At 46.7% G+C, this 23,398-nt stretch overlaps 1 protein-coding gene across 3 annotated transcripts in view; it reads right to left on the bottom strand.

Moving 5' to 3' along the window:
• LOC149367681 (transmembrane protein 117-like) overlaps window positions 1-23,398 on the bottom strand; it is a 205,759-nt gene that overhangs the window by 43,421 nt on the left and 138,940 nt on the right. For 2 of the 3 annotated variants that reach the window (XM_089556834.1, XM_089556825.1), the window contains exons 2-7: window positions 19,138-19,213; window positions 15,985-16,036; window positions 14,155-14,232; window positions 10,109-10,255; window positions 4,420-4,679; window positions 3,361-3,596 (exon numbers count right to left, since the gene is read on the bottom strand). In XM_089556834.1, the coding sequence (XP_089412960.1) occupies window positions 3,361-3,596; window positions 4,420-4,679; window positions 10,109-10,255; window positions 14,155-14,232; window positions 15,985-16,036; window positions 19,138-19,186 (822 nt within the window). In that variant the 5' untranslated portion in view covers window positions 19,187-19,213. Of the gene's footprint in view, window positions 1-3,360; window positions 3,597-4,419; window positions 4,680-10,108; window positions 10,256-14,154; window positions 14,233-15,984; window positions 16,037-19,137; window positions 19,220-23,398 lie in introns of those variants that run through there. The other variant, XM_089556818.1, reaches the window with a different exon arrangement.

Raw genomic sequence — 23,398 nt, 5'->3', positions numbered from 1 at the left:
CACGTGGCGCCATGTGGCGTCGTCAAGGAGATTTGCGCATGCATTGGCTGCGCCTCAGTGATTTGTGGCTTCTCGGGTCCTAGAGTTGCTAGAACCTTTGGTTCTAGCAACACCGTTTTGTCCTATGACGTCATCACGCTTGTACTTGCGAGTTTGGCCTGTGGCGGCGATACCTGTATTTTGGTTCTTGCTCTTCTCGACGTTACAAGAGCTTTGTTGTCAGTATGAGTGGCGTTTTTGCAATCAGGAGCTGGTATTCTGTCGATACAAGCCAACTTCAATTTCTCCTCAGTGTCCCTTTAACGAGGTATTATGCTGACGCAGACGGGTGTTCACACAATTTCCGGTTTGGCCGATGTATTTCTTGCCACATGGAAACTCAATGTCATAGACTGCCCTTTCTGCACATGGCACGAACTTATTTCGGTGTTTTACCTTGCAGGCTCTGCTACCGGAAATGGTGACTGCCATTACCTGTGACGTCATCACAACCTGCACAACGGACTGAGTGCAAACTACCCACTGTGGCGGGTGCTAGCTAAATTAATGACTGCTTGTGAGAGAAGTTGCTTGGAAGCCGCACCGACGGTAGCACCTGCCACCGCAGGCCAATGGTGCATGGCTCAACCACTACACCAGTCGTAGTATGAGGACCTCCAGGGATCTACGGATGTAGAGAATGACCAATTCTGAATATATGTGCATTCACCCATTAACATCCATTAACGTCGTCGTAATCCTCTTCTTTGTTCCTACGTAATGTCTCATGTGTTCATAGAAACAGTTCAGTCCTGCAAGTATTTAGGCGTAACTCTTTCCACTGATCTTTCCACGAGTTTGCATGTCAATAACACAGTATCATCAGCCAATAGAACGCTAGGATTCCTAAAACATCATCTTCATCACGCTCCTCAACATGTTAAGTTACTCGCCTATAAATCGTTCGTCAGGTCAAAGTTGGAATTCGCATCACCAGTTTGGAATCCTCATCAAGCTTATCTCATTAATTCTCTTGAGGCCGTCCAAAATCGCGCGGCCAGGTTTATTCATGCATCCTATGCTTTTGACATTAGCGTTTTTGCGTTGAAAACGGCATCCAGTTTACCGTCCTTATCACTCCGTCGTCGCACTTCCAGCTTATCTTTATTTCATAAAATCTTCAACAGCCCCATGCACACCGCTCCTTATATTCTTCCTCCCCCAGCACGCAAATCACTCCACACCAGTCATTATTTTCATGCGGCCCGTCCAATCTCGCGCACTATCACCTTCGCCAATTCCTTTTTTCCCCACACAGCTGCAGACTGGAACGGCCTTCCAAGCGACATTGCCACCATCACCTGCTCATTCAAGTTCAATGAAAATGTAACAAATTATGTACAGTTGTAAGAACATTTTCTTTATTAGTTACCACCCCTAATGTAATACCCCAGGCATGGGGCCTCTAGGGAAATGAAATAAAACGAAACAAATACTATCACATCCCACCCTTACGGCAAAACTTGTACATCCCGTCCAGTTTTCAATGCGCTAGCGTTACTGGCAATGGTGAGCGATTTCACCAATCTGTGTGTGGTCCTTCAGCGTCCCTTAACCCTTTCACTGTCACGGACGTACCGGTACGTTTTCGCGCTTCCCCCCCACAGTATCACTGACGTACCGGTACGTTCTCTATCGTGCGTTCAAAATTTCCCGCTTGAGCGCAAAGCTGACGCTCTTGGACTGGCTGCGCCACCTGTTGAATCTTTCTACAAGTTTGTATTTTCGCCCCTTACTGTTTTGGTACGGCCATCCCACCCCTCCCTCTTTGCTGAGTGGCGCGGTTGCTCCGCGTTCGCCGGATCATGACGCGCGCGTGTGGTTATGGGTCCAAGGGTTGTTCTGCCATCTACCGCTGTTTAGCAGGTTTTTATTTTTCTTCTGTCGGCGTGTGAGCTACGGCGCTTCAATTTCAAGGGCGCGCGCCGTTGCCACTCCGAGAGTCACATGACTCGATCGCTGCTTTCGCTCTCTCGTCGCACCCTCACTTGCGGCTGGCAGCAGCAAAAGCAAAGCTCCTCTAACTTTGTTTTAGCCTTTTTCCATCTCCCTCTCTCATCTTTATTACACAGTGTCCCATCTCTCTCCGTTTTGCGGGCCACTGAAAGCACACCCCCGCTGCGCGCGGCTACTTTCGGATATGGCTGACTGCGCGGGACCTGCCTCTGCGCATTGGAGCGGTGGCTCTTCAGATTCTGACTACGAGCCGAGCTCGGATTCGGACTCTGACAGCGTCTCATCCGAGGAAGAGGCGAGTTCCGCATCGTCAGATTCTGACGTTGAAACGGCGGGACCATCATCCCGGAAGTGTGCGACACTGGGGGTGCGTCACGGGCAGAAACACTCGACAGCGAAAGGGTTAAACAAATCTCACGAAAAAAGTTCCACGGGTCAGATTCAAATGCAGGAATTTCTCACAGAAAGTGAATACAGAACCTCATAGCCACAATGAGTGCCGTGTTACTCAATGGACAGATGTGAACGAAGTCTCTGCGGCAAGGCAGCAGCAGTTGCAGCGGAACTTTCTGTGGCATCATCCCAGGCGACAGGCGCAAACAGAAGGTATCGGATGACGTATGCAAATTCCACCTCCGTTGACGTCATGGAAAGCTATCGTGCTCTCGCCTATAAAATCTCTGCATATCACACAGTTGCATCGGCTTCACGCAAAACATGGACCAGGCAAAATTAAAAAAAAAAGAATAAAAAGTGAAACAAAGCAAAAATAAAAGAAGGTATTTCCAATGGCCAACAAAAAGGTGTTCACTGTGGTTTGAGACACAGCAAAGCAGTCGTTAGTGTGGTCAACTGCTTGCACTTGTTGAGCCTGACCTGTAATTTTTTTATCTACTGATTTATCCGCACTCCCAGGCTTGGGATGACAGAGGAGGGTAAGAAATGTCGACACAAACAACTTAGAAGGGTCCCGGCTAGTGGGTAGTCAACATGAGGAACCATAGCGCACAATTGGAAAAGAGGGATTGGAAAATTGTGTCAGTGATCCTTCGGTGTCATCATCGAGAAAAGACTTGGCTTTCTTAGATTCAAGGCAGCGGGCGATAGTGTGAAACGTGCTCACTGATTGGTGGCTTGTATAGTGTTTTTTCTCATTCCTTGACACAACATGAACTTGACAAGATAATCGCTGTTAGTACCTGTACCTTACGTGATCTTTACAAGGTTGTCAGTGCCAAATAAAGAAGATCATTCAGTACAAGTTTGGTGCTCGTGTTGTGTCCCTTCAGTACTGTGTGCTATGGATCCTCATGCAAACAGCAACCCACAGGTCTCTGCCCTTTGGGAATCTGGAGCAGCACTTGCCATCCAGGCGGTGAGGAAGTCCCCGAGCCAGGTTCCGCAGGCAGCCACCTTCATGAAGCTGGCGTTGGTGACGCCCATCAGGGCGTTGATGCGGAAGGCGTCCGGGTGTGGGTGTGCGCTCAGCAGCAGAGCGTTGTACACCAGGGACAGCATGTAGACAAACACCAGCACCGTCAGCAGCATGATCATCCAGGTGCCCTGCTCCTCGCGGAACATCTTGAGGCGGAACAGGTTGCCTGCACAGGGATGCACCCTGTCGCCTCGTGGTGGTGCCTACGACTGACCGCTAGCGATGCAAAACTGTCGGAAAAATGACTATTGATAGTATCGATAGTTTTTTTTGAAACTATTGATAGTTAAAAAGACTATCAATAGTGTTATCAATAGCATTACTTGCGATAGTACCGCTATCCATGGCAAGCCTATCGATAGTGAAACTGTAGATGGTAAGACTATTAATATAGTAACAATATTGATATTATGCATTGGTTGGCCAGCGATATAACCAAAACATTTGCGATACTTGATTGGTTTCACGGTCTCAAGAGGCTTAACGTCCTAGAGAGACTCAAGCTATGAGGGATACCGTGGAGGCCTCCGGGTAAATTTTGATGAACTGTGGTTCTTTAACGTGGACTGGGACAGTTCGGAAAAATACCTGGAACTGCATCCGATGAAAGAACAAGCAGTGTGCTGGCTTACACGACACCATCGTGCACTGCAGACGTCGTCTTGCAGACGCAACCACTGCAGAAATGCTTTTCACACAGATGCTTCTGAACTAGGACATTCGCACACTAACATTTTATCCCGCAACTTTACGTAGGGAACATCTGCAGAGCTCAGTTACGCATAGGCCGCGAAAACGGGCAAGTCCTGTCAGTTACTCATACCATCACTTCCATACCACACGCTCGGGAAACCAGGTTTACGATCCAGTGGATACGCGTGGTTGATTTTATAGAATCGATAGTACTATATATAACAAGTAGTATCGATACGGCTATCGATAGCACTAGTGATAGTTTTGCATCCCTACTGGCTGGCAGGGCAACTCACGCAGCAGGAAGTGGTGGATGAAGTATTTGCCGCACACGAGCCCGCAGAAGAGGGCCACCAGCCAGAGGAGCACCTTGGCGCAGCGCCAGCCCCACTCGGGCGGGTACTTGGTGCACACAAAGGAGAAGACGTTGCCAAACACGGGGATCTCGCTCTCCGTCCGGCTGTGCGAGATGGGGTCCTCGGCAAACACCAGGAAGTTGCAGAAGATGACAAAGTACGACACAAACAGCCGGGCGTACGGGTGCTGCAGAAAGTATCTGCACAGAACAACCACGACTCAGAACAGAGAAACTGGCAAAACTTGCTCGCCTGCAGTCTCAACACTGCCATAGCAGTGGTGCTCCAAGGCCATGCATATTCAGTGAAACCTCGTTCACCCTTTCACATGCTTTCTATAAAACCGTGTGCATTGCAAGCTGGCAACTTCCCCACAGTACGCTCTATAGTTAGCACTTATTTTTCTTCATTTCAAGTGAACTGCACATCTGTCATCTCAAAAATAGAGAGACAGAGAGAAAGGGATGGAAAAGCAGGTAGGTTAACCAGGCGATTCTCTAATAAGCTAGTATTTAGGTTGTCGTGTCATAAAAAATTTGACTCCTCAGTTAAGAAATTCCCCGCGACCTTGAAGGAATGACCTCCAACTCATCGAATCTGACAAAGAATGTCGTTTTGTCATTCTGCCTATGGGATTTTTCAGCGAAAAAGTGACAGTGGATGTGCTCAAGACAAACGGGTGCCTCTCAAATGCACACACACAAAGAACGATGCATTCTCATTATGCCAAAGCCTTGAAATAGATAAAGTGTCCAGTGCAATCAACAACAGCAAGAAAGACAGCCTGTCAGTTTTCTTTGCTGTGTAAAGAGGAAGATGATTCGCAGTCGGAGCAGCAGAATAGACGTGAGGCGCGAGATGAGAAGAAGACGATTGGCAGCTGAAGCAGCAGAGCCGACGTGCGGCGCGAGAGGAGAGCACCAACTGTTCTGGGAACGGGCCTGTCCTTGCCCGCTCTAACTGGCCTTCACAAACAGTCTTCTCCTGCCAACAAAGGCTGTTACAGCTTCTAAAACGCACAAAGCTTAAATAATTAGCGAAAAATGCACCTGGCAACACAAAATCAGTCTGTTTCTACAAAAGCACTTGAACGTGTTGAAATCAAGGACCCTTTGCTACAAAGAACTCTGAGCGAAGTCATTTCGCTCCTGCTGAAGAATGATTTAATTGGATTTGGGTTTTCTTCTGATGTGGAAGACATTCTGTGCCATTCCACACCACCCACTTTTTGAATCTGTGCATACTAACTGCAATGAAGCCAACGGTGCAGTAGGCTTTGCAAACACAACACGCACCTTTTATGGCTCGGTTAGAATTTTACTTGAATGCCACTTTTCTTAAATTTGACGACTAATTTTCTGTAGAGACAGGGAGTGTACACTGGGTGACGGGCAGCACCAGTTTTATGCAACATATGATGTGGGGGCGCGCTTTACTCGTCCCCTGTGCTTCGCTTCCCCACAGTGCACCCTCCACTTCCCCGCAATGCACCCTCCATAGTTGTGTTACTTTAACTAACAGGGGGGGGGTGCAACACGAGCACCACAAATGGCTTGTGTGCTGCGCGTGCGCAGGGGAGAGACAGGCCTTTGGCCCGGGAACGGGGAAGCGCACTGACGTTCGGCGAGAGGCTCCACTCTTTGCCAGCTGGCGCGAAGCCTTGTGGGGAGGAACAGTTCACCCCGCATCTCGTCTTGCCTGGCCTCAGAGTTTTCCTCTGCCCTAACGTGGGCAAACATTCGCTCGTAACTGTGCTGGTGAGTCGGACGCCCTCGATTCCTCAGCATATTTTGATGCTAGCTGGCGTTGTTGTTGTAGCAATAAATGCCTTGTTTGTGTCAGCCAGTGTGTCGTTCCTTTGTTCCCTTAGAGCAAGGCCCGCCGTGGTCGGCGTGCGCTCGGTAGCTTACGCGATCACGGGGTAGGGTACGGCGGTTTTGAACGGTGTCAGCTGCGGCTAATCGGAGGAGAACATATTTATCTCTCCAATTAAAACCGCACAATTTTCATCCAGCAACGACTGCACCTTATTTGGTGTACCAGAGTGAAGAAAGAGTGCATACTTTAGTGTGCAAGCACTTGTAGCGGTGTGTGTCTGTGTATGTGAAGCCTCTGAGTAGCAAGTGCAACTGGCTCCCTGGGTCAGTGGACACCTCAACCATGCTTTCTTGGCAGTGGAGTCCATCTGCTTTTGCACAATATTTCATGCTTAACAATGCTAAACCATGGCCACTTTTTGTTATATACATTTACGATTTTATTGTGCTCTTAAAGAAAAAGAGAATTTTTGAGTGTGATGATACCATGCTCTGTCATGAACATGTTTGATGAAGTTTCTGCCCCCCCCCCCTCCCCCGGTATTCAAGATGGTGTTTTTTCTTTTCAGTTTTTTAGTTTGCGTCTGGTCTGCGCTTGCGCAAGAAAATGGCTTTAGGTATATGCATGAGCAAGAAGTAAATCAGTTTTAAATCCGGCGAAAGTGTGTGTGTGTGTGTGCGCGTCTTCCTCTTGTCCTGCGTCTTTGTTTTCACTGGTTTTTGATAGAACATGAATAACAAACTCGCCCAGCAATCCACGCTTCTCAAGAAAGCAACTGTTGCCCTCTGATTTCACCCGCTTATAAACCGTTAAAAGGGCAATTGGCAAGCAGATTTTAGTGAATGCTCTGAGAAAATGTTGCATGCATGCCAAGCAGTCGAGCTTCGACTTGCAGATTTCAAGGTTGAGGGAGGCTGGTTTCCCTGATATGGTTATGCTGGCAGTTGCTGCAACTCTGGCAAAGAAGTTAAAGGTGCTGCTTAAACAACAGTACTAGTTCTTTGTGTTCACATAACTGCACACAGCCTTAAAAAAGAAGGAGACTTGGCCCCTTGCAAGCTCAGCTGCTTATCTGCACGAACTGAATGAGATTCCACCAAAAAGAAACAAAATGGCTGCTGCTTAAAGTGCAAGGGCCCGCCCCTATGTGGACTGCCCAGTGGGTGTGGTTTATCAGACTCCTCTAACAGGTGGCAATGTCTACAGACAGGCCGCTGTACCAGTATGCCCATTGGTGAGCACAAGAGGTCCATTTGAGACTAGGAGCACTGACCGAAACACGGCCTGGCACACAAATGCAAGCCTTTATAAAAAGAAACAAAGATTCTGTGCAAGCACAAAGAGACAACGGCAGGAGAACTTCTCGAAGCATATCTGTGAAGAAAGGAGGTACCGGCCGTATTATTGACACATTGATCAGAGTTTACAATAGTGAAGTATGTTTCCTTTCAAAGGCTCAGAGTCGCGCCTGTCCCCCTCCTCATATCTGCCTTTGACACTGTTCTGAGCCTGTGCTGGCTGAACTGTGTACACTTGCTCTCAGTTTTAAGTTTGCGCTCGTCCTGTCTTGTCTTCACTTGTGAATGTCTTTTCTTGTGTAAGCTATCTTTCTATCTAAATGCTATCGCGTTTTGTTCCTTACGAAGGTGGTTACCATAAAAACCGGAATATAGGTCGAACTTTTTTTCAAAAAACCATGGCAAAAAGTAGACCCCCGTCTTATATATCGGTCATTGGTGGAAAAACTACGGAAGTCTTGCAACAATGGGCGGCTGAAGTCAACAGCCTCAATCACGATTGCCATCAGCAGCACCATGGTATGACGACGTGCGTTTCCGTTGTCACGAAGTTATTTAGGTTTGTGGCTGGGTGTTGTCGGCATGGAAATTTCTCCCCGCAGAGATGGTGCGCAAGTCTTTAGAAAATGCAGCATAAGCAATGCGCTAGACGGCACAGAGGATGATGCTCTATGGGTCGTGCGCATCGAGAAGCAATTGTGATCCGACTCGAGTTCGGACGTCTCTGATGACTCGGAGTAACGCTTGCGCATTTCGTGCCCTTCTCTGTACTGTGCACCCGGCCAATAGGGGATATTCAAAATTCTGCAAGTGCGCTTTCCCACATAACAATGTTGCCCCAACAAGATGGCTGACCATGCATTTCCAGCTGAAACAAAGCAAGAAAGACTGGTTTTTTTGTTTGAATCTTCCAAAATACGTTTTTTTACATTGTATCCACACCTTTAGCGCCTGTCCTGAAGCCCACGTAGTTCCTTTATAGCGAAGTCGGCCATCTTGTTTGGGGCAACATTGTTATGCGGGAAAGCACACTTGCGGAATTTTGAATATCCCCTATTCTTTAACACTATCGCGGGACCATTGCCTCGTCAGCACCTTATCACGGAGCGGCGAAAGAAGCGAGAGTAAGCGCATGTGTACACATGTTTGTATCTCGCTTGTTTCGCCGCTCAGCGCTGTTAATAAGGCGTTGACAAGCATGTGGGTCAATGGTCGTGCGATAGTGTTAAAAAATTGGATGGGTGTACATATGAGCAGCATCTAAATGAAAATAAATACTGTCATGATTGTGCAACTGGTTGAGTCGCATTTGTTTCAAGGTAAGGGCGCCTTTCAGTACTTTTGCCACTGAAAAAGATTTTTTGCATTTTAGAATTGGTTAGTTGGGGGGTCGACCTACATTGTGGTCCGACCTATATTCTGGTTTTTACGGTAAGAAGTCCCGCAAGTTTATATTTAAATGCAGCAAATAATATTTGATGAAACTGTACGCTTGCCAGCAGATCCTCCGCCATTTTCTTGCCGGCAACAGATTTTGTCGCCAGTAATGATGACAGTTTTTATCGCACAATTGTTGCATCGTGCACATCACTGAAACAAAAAATGATTCCGCAATCCTTTATGATGCTGAATTCATAAACTTGGCGCTTTAATATTGCAGTTTATGGTTATTTTTACTATTTGTAAGAAATTTTGTAAATGCTGTAAAAGCTATCCGCTGGTGTTTTCTGTTAGAAAAGTTGAGAACTCACTTTCTTAAAGCCTGGATTTCCTCTGCAAGGAAATAAAAATGGTGCCCGAAAGGATTAAGGCCTACTAGCTTAAGCAGTATAGTTCCTTGGGATGTATAGCACTATCAACTCTGCTTCCATTAAACCTGATGCATTAATGCTCGCTTATGGCACAGTGACTTATTGCGTACAATACAAGAATGGTAACTCCTATAGAGTAGCCATGAATGCCTACACTGTGCATAGCAAGCCACCTAGTACAGCACTGTACTGCTAGCATTGGCTGTTCTGCCACTTCCTACTGCAGCGGCTGCTGGCCATGCCAGTGACTGCATTTCTTTCAGCCTGGGTTGGAATGAGTCGCTACCAGATGGATGGCTGGTGCCAAAAGTGGTTTAGCTCTGGTTGAACCTGGTTGGTTGCGAAAGCAATAGAAGCCGTAGAGCAACTACATTCAGATATACACTCTTCATCGGTGACTTCCATAGCGAGACTCCTCGAGGAGCGCCACACAACCGGCTCCTCCTGGCTGCGGTGGAGAGAGCAAGCTGACGTCACGCGTCGCCATAGCAATGGAGATGCTGACGTCACACCATCTGTTAGGCGCGGCGGTGGCTCCTCGAGGAGCAGGGGGGTCCACGGACCACGCGACGAGCGGTTAGACCTGGCGTAGTACTGTTCTCGCAATAAAAAGTGCTCCACCAAAACGCAGTACAACACAAAACTGACCACCAAACACCACTTGTGTGCGAAATGTAAGCCCCAAGAAGAGAGCTGTCTCACCGAAAGTCCCTCTGGACGTAGAGCGAGAGCACGCTCTGGGTGTCGGCCGTCTCCAGGTGGAAGTGGTTCTCCTCCTGGGGCACCAGCTGCACCAGCACCCCTGGCGGAAGGTGGCGCACCTCCACCGTGCCCCCCGCACCAGAGGCCCTGGGCCCAACATCACTGCTCAGCCTCATATATCATCATCATCATCAACCTGACTACGCCCACTGCGGGGCAAAGGCCTCTCCCATGTCTCTCCAACTAACCCTGTCCTTCTCTGCCAGCCGCGGCCACCATATCCCCGCAAACTTCTTAATCTCATCCGCCCACCTAACTTTCTGCCGTCCCCTGCTACACTTGCCTTCTCGTGGAATCCACGCCGTTACACTCAAGAACCAACAGTTATCTTGCCTTCGCATTACATGCCCTTCCCAAGCCCACTTCTTCCACTTGATTTCAACTAGGATGTCATTAACCCGCATCTGTTCCCTCACCCATTCCACCCTCTTCCGATCTCTTAACGTTAAACCTATCATTTTTCTTTCCATAGCCCGCTGCATTGTTCTTAACTTAAGCTGAACCCTCTTCGTTAACCTTCACGTTTTTGCCCCACAGGATCTCATATATCAGGGGAAGAATAAACATGTATGGAGACTAAAGTGCAGCATGCTAAGAAAGGACAGGCGTCAACTCGAGCCTGAAGATGAACGATGGGGCAAGCCATTCATCCTGCCATTTCTGTGCTCCTTCACCATTCTCCCCCCCCCCCCTTTTTTTGCACATGACCTCAAGTTCCCCTGATCAGCAGCTGACTTGCTCACAGAGAGATTTTTATTATAACTGCATTGCAGCAGTTGTCCTGCCATTTCTGTGTTTCTTCATTGCCCTTGCTCTTTTTGTGTGCTGTCTCAACTCTTCCCTTATCATGCCTATTCAAATTGTTCCATTTGAACGATAGTGCGAAATGCCCCACTGAGCAATCTGTGAGCATACTCTGAAAAAACGCACCGAAGCCCCTACTTTTCTGCGATCGACAACTGGCATTTAATTGGTATGCAAAATGTCTCTAATTACAAGCAAACCACTGCAGAGTTGCAAATTTGAATGTAGGCTTTCAGCTCTAGTGATCACCATCATCATCATCAGCCTGATTAAGCCCACTGCAGGACAAAGACCTCTCTCCCATAATTTTCCAATTATCCCTGTCTTATGCAAGCTATGCCAGCCACGATATCCCCGCAAACTTCTTAATCTCATCCGCCCACCTAACTTTCTGTCGTCCCCTGCTTCGCTTGCCTTCTCTCGGTATCCACCCTTAGCGACCATGGGTTATCTTGTGTTCGCATTACATGCCCATGCCCATTTCTTATTCTTCTTGATTTAGAATAGGATGTCATTAAAACGGCGAGTTGAGCGAGTTGGTACATCTTGAGAAAAAAACAGCGCAGGAACAGGGACACAAGAAAAGAAGACGACGGGTCAGGCGCTGTTCAAGAAAAGAAGATGGGACAGGCGCTGTTTCAAGAAAAGAAGATGGGACAGGCGCTGTTTTAAGAAAAGAAGATGGGACAGGCGCTGTTTTAAGAAAAGAAGATGGGACAGGCGCTGTTTTAAGAAAAGAAGATGGGACAGGCGCTGTTTCAAGAAAAGAAGATGGGACAGGCGCTGTTTCAAGAAAAGAAGATGGGACAGGCGCTGTTTTAAGAAAAGAAGATGGGACAGGCGCTGTTTTAAGAAAAGAAGATGGGACAGGCGCTGTTTTAAGAAAAGAAGATGGGACAGGCGCTGTTTTAAGAAAAGAAGATGGGACAGGCGCTGTTTTAAGAAAAGAAGATGGGACAGGCGCTGTTTCAAGAAAAGAAGATGGGACAGGCGCTGTTTCAAGAAAAGAAGATGGGACAGGCGCTGTTTTAAGAAAAGAAGATGGGACAGGCGCTGTTTTAAGAAAAGAAGATGGGACAGGCGCTGTTTTAAGAAAAGAAGATGGGACAGGCGCTGTTTTAAGAAAAGAAGACGGGACAGGCGCTGTTTCAAGAAAAGACGACGGGACAGGCGCTGTTCAAGAAAAGAAGACGGGACAGGCGCTGTTTCAAGAAAAGAAGATGGGACAGGCACTGTTTTAAGAAAAGAAGATGGGACAGGCGCTGTTTTAAGAAAAGAAGATGGGACAGGCGCTGTTTCAAGAAAAGACGACGGGACAGGCGCTGTTCAAGAAAAGAAGACGGGACAGGCGCTGTTTCAAGAAAAGAAGATGGGACAGGCGCTGTTTTAAGAAAAGAAGACGGGACAGGCGCTGTTTCAAGAAAAGAAGATGGGACAGGCGCTGTTTTAAGAAAAGAAGATGGGACAGGCGCTGTTTTAAGAAAAGAAGATGGGACAGGCGCTGTTTCAAGAAAAGAAGATGGGACAGGCGCTGTTTTAAGAAAAGAAGACGGGACAGGCGCTGTTTCAAGAAAAGAAGACGGGACAGGCGCTGTTTCAAGAAAAGAAGATGGGACAGGCGCTGTTTTAAGAAAAGAAGATGGGACAGGCGCTGTTTTAAGAAAAGAAGACGGGAGAGGCGCTGTTTCAAGAAAAGACGACGGGACAGGCGCTGTTCAAGAAAAGAAGACGGGACAGGCGCTGTTTCAAGAAAAGAAGATGGGACAGGCGCTGTTTTAAGAAAAGAAGATGGGACAGGCGCTGTTTCAAGAAAAGAAGATGGGACAGGCGCTGTTTTAAGAAAAGAAGACGGGACAGGCGCTGTTTCAAGAAAAGAAGATGGGACAGGCGCTGTTTCAAGAAAAGAAGATGGGACAGGCACTGTTTTAAGAAAAGAAGACGGGACAGGCACTGTTTCAAGAAAAGAAGACGGGACAGGCGCTGTTTCAAGAAAAGAAGATGGGACAGGCGCTGTTTTAAGAAAAGAAGATGGGACAGGCGCTGTTTTAAGAAAAGAAGATGGGACAGGCGCTGTTTTAAGAAAAGAAGACGGGAGAGGCGCTGTTTCAAGAAAAGACGACGGGACAGGCGCTGTTCAAGAAAAGAAGACGGGACAGGCGCTGTTTCAAGAAAAGAAGATGGGACAGGCGCTGTTTTAAGAAAAGAAGATGGGACAGGCGCTGTTTCAAGAAAAGAAGATGGGACAGGCGCTGTTTTAAGAAAAGAAGACGGGACAGGCGCTGTTTCAAGAAAAGAAGATGGGACAGGCGCTGTTTCAAGAAAAGAAGATGGGACAGGCGCTGTTTTAAGAAAAGAAGACGACGGGTCAGGCGCTGTCCCGTCGTCTTCTTTTCTTAAAACAGCGCCTGTCCCATCTTCTTTTCTTGAAACATCGCCTGTCCCGTCTTCTTTTCTTGAACAGCGCCTGTCTCGTCGTCTTCTTTTCTTGTGTCCCTGTTCCTGCGCTGTTTTTTTCTCAAGATGTCATTAACCCTGGCCCACTCTCCCTTCTTCCTGTCTGCTAGGCCTAATTATGAAGGCCAACACTAACGGAGTGCCTGTATCAGTCATTTGTCAGTTCTGCTTTCATACACCTTTATCGCCATTCAGCCTTTTTGTTTCCGGCCCTCTGTGCAGTGGGTGCAGCGAACTCCCTGCAGCGTCGGTTTCACTTTGGTGAGTGGACTCTGTCCTGGCTCGTGCATCTGTAATCAATGTACTAATGGCAGTACGATCATCAAACGGGTTCGTGAAAGTGGTCGCTGCGCACTGCGTGTGTACATCGCATGCGACAAAACTCAGTTATGTGAAGCTTCAGAATGTGCACAAAAGTGCTGACACCTTTCTCCACCACATTGGCAATTATTTGAAGTTTTTTTTCTCCCGGTGAAATTAGATTTTTTGGACCGCCTGATTTCTGGGACGTTTTTGCAGCCCAGGACAAGTCCCCTTGTTGAAATGTTGGCAAGCACCCTCAGGTTTTCCCTCCCTTGTGCACTTTGCGATTATCAAAAAATTGGTAGGCACTAAACTATATTCTCGCGTGGCTCCTGTTAGAAAACTCTTTCGCTGCAAACAGCAGACCCACACATAGCTCTGCTTGCCTGCACTTTCACTGAATTGTTTCGCCAGGTCGCACTCACCCGAGGCCTGCATCGTCCTCGTGGGCATGGCGACAAGCCAACAGCACCGACCGCAGAGGCTGCTTGCTGGCAGGGACCCTGCACAATGGCCCACACACACCAGCAGAAGGTACCGTCAAAAGTAAATGGAAGGCAATATTAACAAAAAAATTTAACCACTGCCCCCCCCCCCCCCCCCCCCCCCCCACCAATTCATGCATCCTTGAATACATATGTGCAGCCTAATTGTGACTGTGCGAATTGCACTCTGCACCAACAAACATGGACCATTATGCTTTAGATTCAAAGAAATTAAATTTTTTTGACAAAGTCGCCTCCCATTTACTTTTGACGCAGAGTGTACATTCCAGAAGAGTGCAAATAGGGGCTAATTGGTACATGTTTGAAGAATTGTCTCGTCTTGCGTTGCGCTGTTTTTTCCAATTCTTCAAAGGTGTACATACACACTTGGAATCAACTTCCAACAGCCTAGCTGTTAATTCCTTATTTCCTTCCGTTTCATTCATACTGTGAAGGGCCAGGATGGAACTGCAATGGCCAAACCTCAATACATCAAACATGCATTACCGCATTATCCAATGACATCCCAACAAATATGTGCAAATTTTTACTTATTAAAAACAATTGTGGTTGGGCAGAACTTTTAAAGGTGCATTGAAGAGAAATCTAAACTCGTCTTTTTGCCGCGGGAGGCCGATCTGTACGTCCCCAGCATTCTTAGATTTCCCTAATTAAATCGGACTAACGTCCTGCTCACGCCTTTTTTTTTTTAATTCCCGCATATGGTGGGAGGAGTCGACCAACGCGTGGTGCCTTTCAGGCAGTCGCGTGGTGACATTGCTTTCGCTTTTATTTTGTTTCTTTTAGGTTTCCATCATTAAATAGGTCTAGTCAGAGACTACACAGCTGCAAATTAGGCCCACGGAAATAAAAATACACGTGGACTCTTTGCTTTCGCCGATCACTACGTATCACTCCGCCAATGGCAGAGCGGCAAGCCACCACGGGACTGGGTGGAAGGTTGGTTGGCTCCTCCCAACGTTTGTGGGGAATTCAAAAAGAAAAAGGCGGGAGGTGGGACGTTTAATGCAATTGAAATTAGGAAAATCGGCCACACAGGACAATAATTCGAGGTTTCCAAGAACGTTTGGAAAGTGTAGATCGAGTTACAGTGGTAAAATTAGGAGTTCTGATTCCTCTTCAGTGCCTCTTTAAGACATGCCTGCTCCAATGGTAAGCACCAGGCTTCGCCTCACTACACGAACGATGGTGGTGGTACCCTGATGTGGCTTAGCATTGTGTCTGATGCACCCAATTCCTAAGTGACAATTACTGTCTTGTGGGGAAGCTAGCTGGCATTTTAGGTAACATGATGCACTGCTGCACGCTGGCAGTGCAGTGTGGAGAAGCAGCCCTGTCTGAACTTAGTCGATGCCAACATTGTACCCCAGCTCGTGAACATGACTGGCACACGCGACTCATTTCTTGAATCCCGAAGTTCACATCAGGGCTCAAAATAACATATGGGGGTGGACTACAATTAATGGTGCACTCTTCTTTTTTATGCCATTTGCATGGGCCATCATTGGGCCGGAAAAGCTTTGGAAATGTATGATGCACTCCAAGTTGCCTGCACTCGCTACAGCACTCACCTCTCCAGCCAGCATTCAGGCCGTATTGCAGTGCTGTGACTAGCTAATAAGCGCATGCTGTGGGCAACACAAACTGCCTTATGTCACTGGTAAATGAGAACAGCAGGTTCCGCACGAAATGTACAGAGCCCTTTAATTATGTCACAAGATGGCTGCCACCAAGAGTGACACTGCTCACCTTGGACAGCCACTGGAGCTGCTGCAGGCCTCATAGCTAGCACCGGGGGCACCTGCACACATTCACAACATCATCCTCCTCCTCCTCCACACACAGCCAGGATAGCTGCTTTCAGTGGCGCAAGCAAGAAGAGGTTGGCCAAAAAAGAACAAGTTGCCCACTCTGTGTTCCAAGGCTGCTTTTGAAAAGACGCCACCCCTGGCACACCTATGGCAGCCTCCAAGCCTGGCTATGGAACCACCTCTACACTGCTCGCCTGCAACCTTCACACTAAACTAAAACTCTGTGTGTGTGTGTTGTGTGTGTGCGTGCGTGTTAAATGAGCAAAGGCCAACTTGTACACAGAACAGTATCTTTAAGAAAGGTCCTCACGACCATTACGAGGTAGTCATCCAGGACAGTTCTTTCCTATACTGGAAAGAACAGATGCGTTTAAATATTCATTTTTTCCAAGAATGATTGAAGAATGGAACTCATTACCGCAGAACATGACAGAAATTATTTCCCTGGGCTTATTCGAAGCATCCATCCACCGCCACTATGATATCGCATATACCTCATAGCTATGTAGGAAACATTTTTTCAGAGGCATGTGTGTTCTTTGCTATTTGCTATTTCTTGCTTGCTGTTTCTTTTCTGTGTGAAAAGAGTGATTATCGCATATGCTCTGGAGACAGCAGCATTATGGCACATTTGTGTGTGTGTATTTTTTCGCCTCTTGAGTTGAGTTGTGGGTTTGTTGTAAAAGGCTGTTTCTCGTGAGTGTGCTTGTGTTTGCACATTGCTTACGGTCTGCTGTGGATTCTGTTCTTGTTGCCGTGGGGTCGTGCGGAATACAAATGTCATTCGAGTGCCACCCTCTATTGGACCAAAAAGGGGCTAACAGTATGAATAAATAAATACGTCAATTATGTCAGTAACTGTCCGTATCTGTCTTCTCTGTTCCAAGTGCATTTTATGCAAGAAGCCTGACATCCCCCCCCCCCCCCCCCCGGACATCAAGTAAGCAGCAAAAATTACCAGGCCAAGATAATTTTGGCCACAGTGAGGTTGGCTATAAGGAAGGACACTGGTCACTACTACCTTGGCTGAGCTCCAGAAGCCTGACATCCCCCCCCCCCTGGACATCAAGTAAGCAGCAAAAATTACCAGGCCAAGATAATTTTGGCCACAGTGAGATTGGCTATAAGGAAGGACACTGGTCACTACTACCTTGGCTGAGCTCCAGAAGCCTGACATCCCCCCCCCCCCCCCCCCCGGGACATCAAGTAAGCAGCAAAAATTACCAGGCCAAGATAATTTTGGCCACAGTGAGATTGGCTATAAGGAAGGACACTGGTCACTACTACCTTGGCTGAGCTCCACGTACTCGGCCTCTCCGCCTACTGACGATGTGCGTGGGAATTCCCCAGGGGGCGGAGGCAATACTCGCTCAAACGCCTTGGCGGAACATCACAAAGACACAGGCCAAGCCACTGAGTGGGATGCAACACGAGTGATTGCTAAGAAAAGAGCACAATCAAAAACACTTACGCAATCGTTCTACATCCAGTCAACACCACTTATGATTAACTGCACATGAGGCAATCTCTCAGAAATATACATCCGCTCCTTAAAGGTGCAGTGAAGAGGAATCTGAACTCGTCTTTTTGCCACGGGAACTCAATCTACATGTTCCGAGCATTCTTAGAAACTTCCGACTTATTGACCTGCGTGGCTGATTTCCCTAATTAAATCGGTTTAATTCTCCCCGTACGGTGGGCGGAGTCGACCAACACGTGGAGTGCCTTTCAGCCAACTCCGTGGAGACATTGCTTTCACTTTATTTTGTTTTTTTTTAGGTTTCCGTGAATAAATAGTTTCATTCGCAGATAATATAGCCGCAAAATAAGCCTACAGAAATAAAAATACGCGCGGACTATTTGCTACTATGGATTACTACGTATTACTCCGCCGATGACAGAGCGGCAAGCCTCCACGGAGCTGGCTGAAAGGCACTCCACGCGTTGGTTGACTCCGCCCACCGTACGGGGAGAATCCAAAAAAGAAGGCGGGAGCCGGACGCTAATCCGATTTAATTAGGGAAATCGGCTGCATAGGGCAATAAGTCGAAGTCTCTAAGAATGCTCAGAACGTGCAGATCGAGTTCCCACGGCAAAAAGACGAGTTCAGATTCCTCTTCACTGCACCTTTAAGAAAAACCATCCCCATATGAAGCACCGACCTGCTCTTCCATCGCACTGCATGGGCACTGAAATGTCAATGTGCTTTTTCTAAGTTGTGGCGAGTGCATATTTTTTGTCAGCTGCTATCACAAGTACACAGGGTGCAAAAGCCAAACTTGATCCCTTTCTTTGACGACAGGAAGCCTCGAAATTTTGACACGCACAATATCAAAAACATTTGAAGATATTGTGAAGGCTTCAAACACGGCATTTTTACTGCCTGCATTTTGAGCGTATGAACCGGGAACATACCAATGATGCTTTACTGAATATTTCATCAGCAAGTGGTGATGTAATGGCATACGCTAATAATACCAACGTTTCATCGCAGGTCATTCGTTGCTTCAGCAAGGGATGTGTGATTCGAAATACTAAATTAAAATCGCAGATCTTCGTTTAATCATCCCTAGACCGGCCAGTTCTGTAATCAGTCAGGATCTTTTTGTTTCTTCCATAACATCATAACACAAATTTGGTCAGCTGTCGGTCCCTTTCAGAGTCTGCACCAGAAACAGAAGCTTACTGGCACCAGCTCTTGCAGCACCAAGCAAGAGTGCATACAAGGTGACAACTGTTGTCCTCCAGTCTGCCAGCAGGAGCCTGAATTTACTGTTACTAAATTCCTAGTTTCCTGAAATTCCTGACATCCTAGTCGAAATCAAGCGGAAGAAGTGGGCTTGGGCAGGGCATGTAATGCGAAGGCAAGGTAACCGCTGGTCCTTAAGGGCAACGGAGTGGATTCCAAGAGAAGGCAAGCGCAGCAGGGGGCGGCAGAAAGTTAGGTGGGCGGATGAGATAAAGAAATTTACGGGGATATGGTGGCCGCAACTGGCGAAGGACAGGGTCAATTGGAGAGACATGGGAGAGGCCCTTGCCCTGCAGTGAGCGTAGTCAGGCTGATGATGATGATGAAATTTCTAGCGCTCACCTTGACCCGAGGTCCGGTCAATGCGTGGCGGCCATTCCATCCTACACATGGCCAGCAGAGTCGTGCTGCCCCCAGCCTGCATTGAGCACGGATTGCAACCAGTCACGACAGGCACACTATTTTCCACATTCTGAATAATCAGTCAAGCTACCTCCACTTCAATTTCACAAACGAACTGCTTCGTGCACATTCAAAATTATTTAGAGATTTCAACACTTTGAACTGCATTCAGTTTAGTAGTGGCAGTATGTTTATTTGGCCATATAATGTACAATATGCCCTCGAGGTGAGGCTAAAGGAGGAAGACCAAGCATGCCTCCTGACAAGGCCTACACCCCGATTAACACATCACGGAAACGGTGGCCGAATGAACAAAAGAGAAAAAACAATGAGCAACATTATCACAATAGAAAATAGTTAATGATAGACAATAATAGATATCAATTAAGAAACAAAGCATTTCATAATATGCATATTCAAGTAAAAAAAAGGAAGACAAACACACACTCAAAAAACTAAGTATACACAGTTAGCTGAAATTTAACCGGGGGGAAAAAGAATCTTTAGTTTTTTCTTAGATACAGACACACTATAACTAAATTCAGACACACTATATTTATGCAGTCATTTTCTCTCTATTCCCAAACGTCATAGAAAGAAGGGGAGCAAATGGTGGGTTTACAACAAGTAGTCAGGTGTGGCAGCTGTAACCTTTTAACCACCAAATTAATTCTCTAAAGCACCAAAATCGCCAAATGTTTTGGAGGTTTTTGGTGAAAATGACTGTTGTTTGGCTTAAAACACGTGCTGAAGGTGCAAAACGTGTTTCATGGACAACTACTGCTGTCTAGTGCTGAAAATACCAACCAATGCAATTGACAACCTTGAAGGGGCTGTGAAAGGGGGTCTCAACAAAGATGCGATATGCCTAGGATGACGCAGAGTCACAAATATCCCCCAGCAAGGATATTTCGATGCGTTTTGTGGAAGCTGAGTTATATTTAGGCAAAAATTGAATTTCCGCGTTTCTGCGCCTTTCCCTCTCCTCTCGTCCCTTTTTGCACGATGGAATGTCGGTCCGCCAGCTCCACGTACTCGGCCTCTCCACCTACTGACGATGTGCGTGGGAATTCCCCAGGGGGCGGAGCCAACACCTCTTAATCTGGTTTGGCGTCGACAGCGCTGGCACGGCGAACCAATGATGGCATTCTGCTGCTGACGTAAAGAGCGCTACATGACGTAATGTGCGTGGATTCGGGCGAAAGCTCAGCACCGCTGGTCGCCGCAAGGCGTATGCGGGAGTTCTTAAAAATGTATTGTAAATTATCGGCTCGCTTTCGAGGTCTTGTATGCGGCATGAACGGTCGGTGGCCTGTACTCATAATGCAAGCATTTTATAGACAACCTCCAACACCCTTTTCTTCATCGTCATCATCATCATCAGCCTGACTACACCCAGTGCAGGGCAAAGGCCTCTCCCATGTCTCTCCAATTAACCCTGTCCTTTGCCAGTTGCGGCCACCGTATCCCCGCAAATTTCTTAATCTCATCCGCCCACCTAACTTTCTGCCGCCCCCTGCTACGCTTGCCTTCTCTTGGAACCCACTCCGTTACCCTTAAGGACCAGCGGTTATCTTGCCTTCGCATTACATGACCTGCCCAAGCCCATTTCTTCCTCTTGATTTCAACTAGGATGTTATTAACTCGCGTTTGTTCCCTCACCCACTCCGCCCGCTTCCGATCTCTTAACATTACACCTATCATTGTTCTTTCCATTGTCCTTAACTTAAGCTGAACCCTCTTTGTTAGCCTCCGCGTTTCTGCCCCATAAGTGAGTACCGGCAACATACAGCTGTTGTGTACTTTTCTGTTGAGGGATATTGCTAAACTGCCATTCATGATCTGAGAGAACCTGCCATATGCGCTCCATCCCATTCTTTGGTGGTCTTTGGTGGTGGTGGTGGGAGCAGCGAAACATTGAGCTGGAAGAGTGTGACTTGTCATTGATAATACTGGTGCAACCTACCAAGACAAGTACAGCTCGGGGTGATTGGTTAAATGGTTGAATAAGTAGGCATCAGTGATGGGGGCAACCATGTTTGGCACAAACGAACCAAAGGGCAGATGCCAGTTAAAATAATAATTGGGGGTGAGAGGATGCTCGGGGGAGCAACCTGGGTCTCACAAGCCCCACCTGTGGCTGTGTTTATTAACTTATATTTATTTATTTTATAAGTACTGCAATCACCATGAGGTGATTTTAGTAGGGTGGTACAAGCGTGACACATACAATAGCATCTACAGGAAAATGCACAGGTCAGTAACACTGATACTTGAATAAATACAAAGCATACAGCTTGGGCTTAAAAAAAGAAAACAAACAAACATGATGTTACACCAAAGGACTGAAACACTGTCACTGCAAACACAATACAAAAAAAACAATGCCACTGTAAACATGATAAGAAAAAAGTTAATGTTCATGCAGAGATGATGATATCTTACATTAAGCCAAGAGTTTTCACAAACTACGGAAAAAAAACTAGAAACTATTATGTCCCTGCACTATTTAACGAACTTAACAACGACCTGTACAATATTGAACAAAGGAAAACAATGGTGAAAAGCAATGGTGCTTAGCAACAATGCAAGAATAACATTTTTTATGGCTTTGCAGGTGTGAACGGTTCCTATTTGCATACCTCATGTGTCTTGCCTTCATATATGTACTTATCATGTATTACTGGCCTTTTCCTTTTGTTCTCATTTTTCTCTCTTTTTTTTGTGACGAGTGGGACAGAATCCTGCTATCTGACCACTTCTTTGGATAGAAAATTTACTCAAGATGTATCCACCAACAACCAGGTCAGCCAACAAGCGCTTTGTGCTTAGGCTGACCAGCAGAGTTAAGTGTATGAAAAAGTGGTGAATAAATTGTATTGTATTGTATTGTATTGTATTGTATTGTATTGTATTGTATTGTATTTATTTATTTATTATTCTTCAAAGGCCCACAAGGACATTACATGAGGGGTGGACTTACAAAATTGCATTATTCTGGACATAGATGATCTTCGATGGCAGATTTGAAATCAACTGGATTGAAGATGGTGGCCATTTCGGATGGAAGGCCATTTCAGTCGTTGGCTGTTCTAAGGAAGAAAGACTGCTGATATGTTACAGTGCGAGATTGCCCGTGGTGGACTGCGTTAGGGTGGGAGTTACGGGATATCCGATTAGCGCATGTGATACGGGGGCCATCGTGGTTAAAGGTGTGATAACATCTGTGATACAAGGAAAGATGGCGATTTCACGACAGCAGGCTAGCGTGGGAAGATTAAGCTGGGATTTTAGTGTAGAAACGCTAGTATGATAAGAGTAGTCGGAAGAAATGAATCTGACAGCACGGTTCTGGACAGATTCGAGCATAGTGATAAGGTTAGCATTGAAAGGATCATACGCTGCACATGCAGACTCAAGTTTTGCACCTATAAAAGTTAAGTAAGCAAGTAGTTTTATGGAATGGAGAGCTAAAGATAAGTTACGCCCTAAGTACCCGACAACTTGATTTGCTGAATTAGTAACATGATGAATGTGATGGGACCAGGTTAAATCTTTACTTAAGTGTATGCCAAGGTACTTGTAGGAGTCAAATCATATGATAGGAATAGTGCTAATTGTGTATGCACTATCCTGGTGGTAGCGGCAGCGATGGAAAGAAAGAAAAGACGTTTTAGTACTATTTATTGGCATGAGCCATATGCTGGTTCCAGTCCACTAACGTGCGCAGAAAGAATGAATACTTGTTATGCGAGTTGTTATGCGAGGAAAAGGGAGTTAGAGCGATAGATGGAAAAACTTAATTTCAGAGTCAATCGGAGGGTCGCAGGACTTTGTCCTCTTCCCCCCCCGTAACCCCTTGGGACTCGGCAGCGGCCAAAGCTTGATTGACGATGTTTCTTTGGATTTCTAGGTGGGGGTTGTGCATCAGAGCCTCCCGTGAGTCTGGTGTGAGAGTGTTGTCTTTATAATATGGGCATGTCCAGATTGTGTGTGTCATGGTCGTATATCCAGCACAGTGCTTACATTTAGCACTGGATTGCCCTGGATATATTGCGCTATGCATCCATTGGTTTGAAAATTCCTCAAACTGGAGTTTCCTTCAAGCTGTCTCCTCCTTTTTACTAATGGTGTCTTCGGCTGACGCACACTGCCTCCGTGCCGGTGCGCAGGAAGTGACGTCAAATACTACACGAGTGGC

Source organism: Amblyomma mixtum, chromosome 1, assembly GCF_055824585.1.
Source record: "Amblyomma mixtum isolate Tamu chromosome 1, ASM5582458v1, whole genome shotgun sequence".
NCBI classification, from domain to species: domain Eukaryota; kingdom Metazoa; phylum Arthropoda; class Arachnida; order Ixodida; family Ixodidae; genus Amblyomma; species Amblyomma mixtum.
Note: the sequence above shows the minus strand (reverse complement) of the source record. Positions and strands in the feature narration are given on the sequence as shown.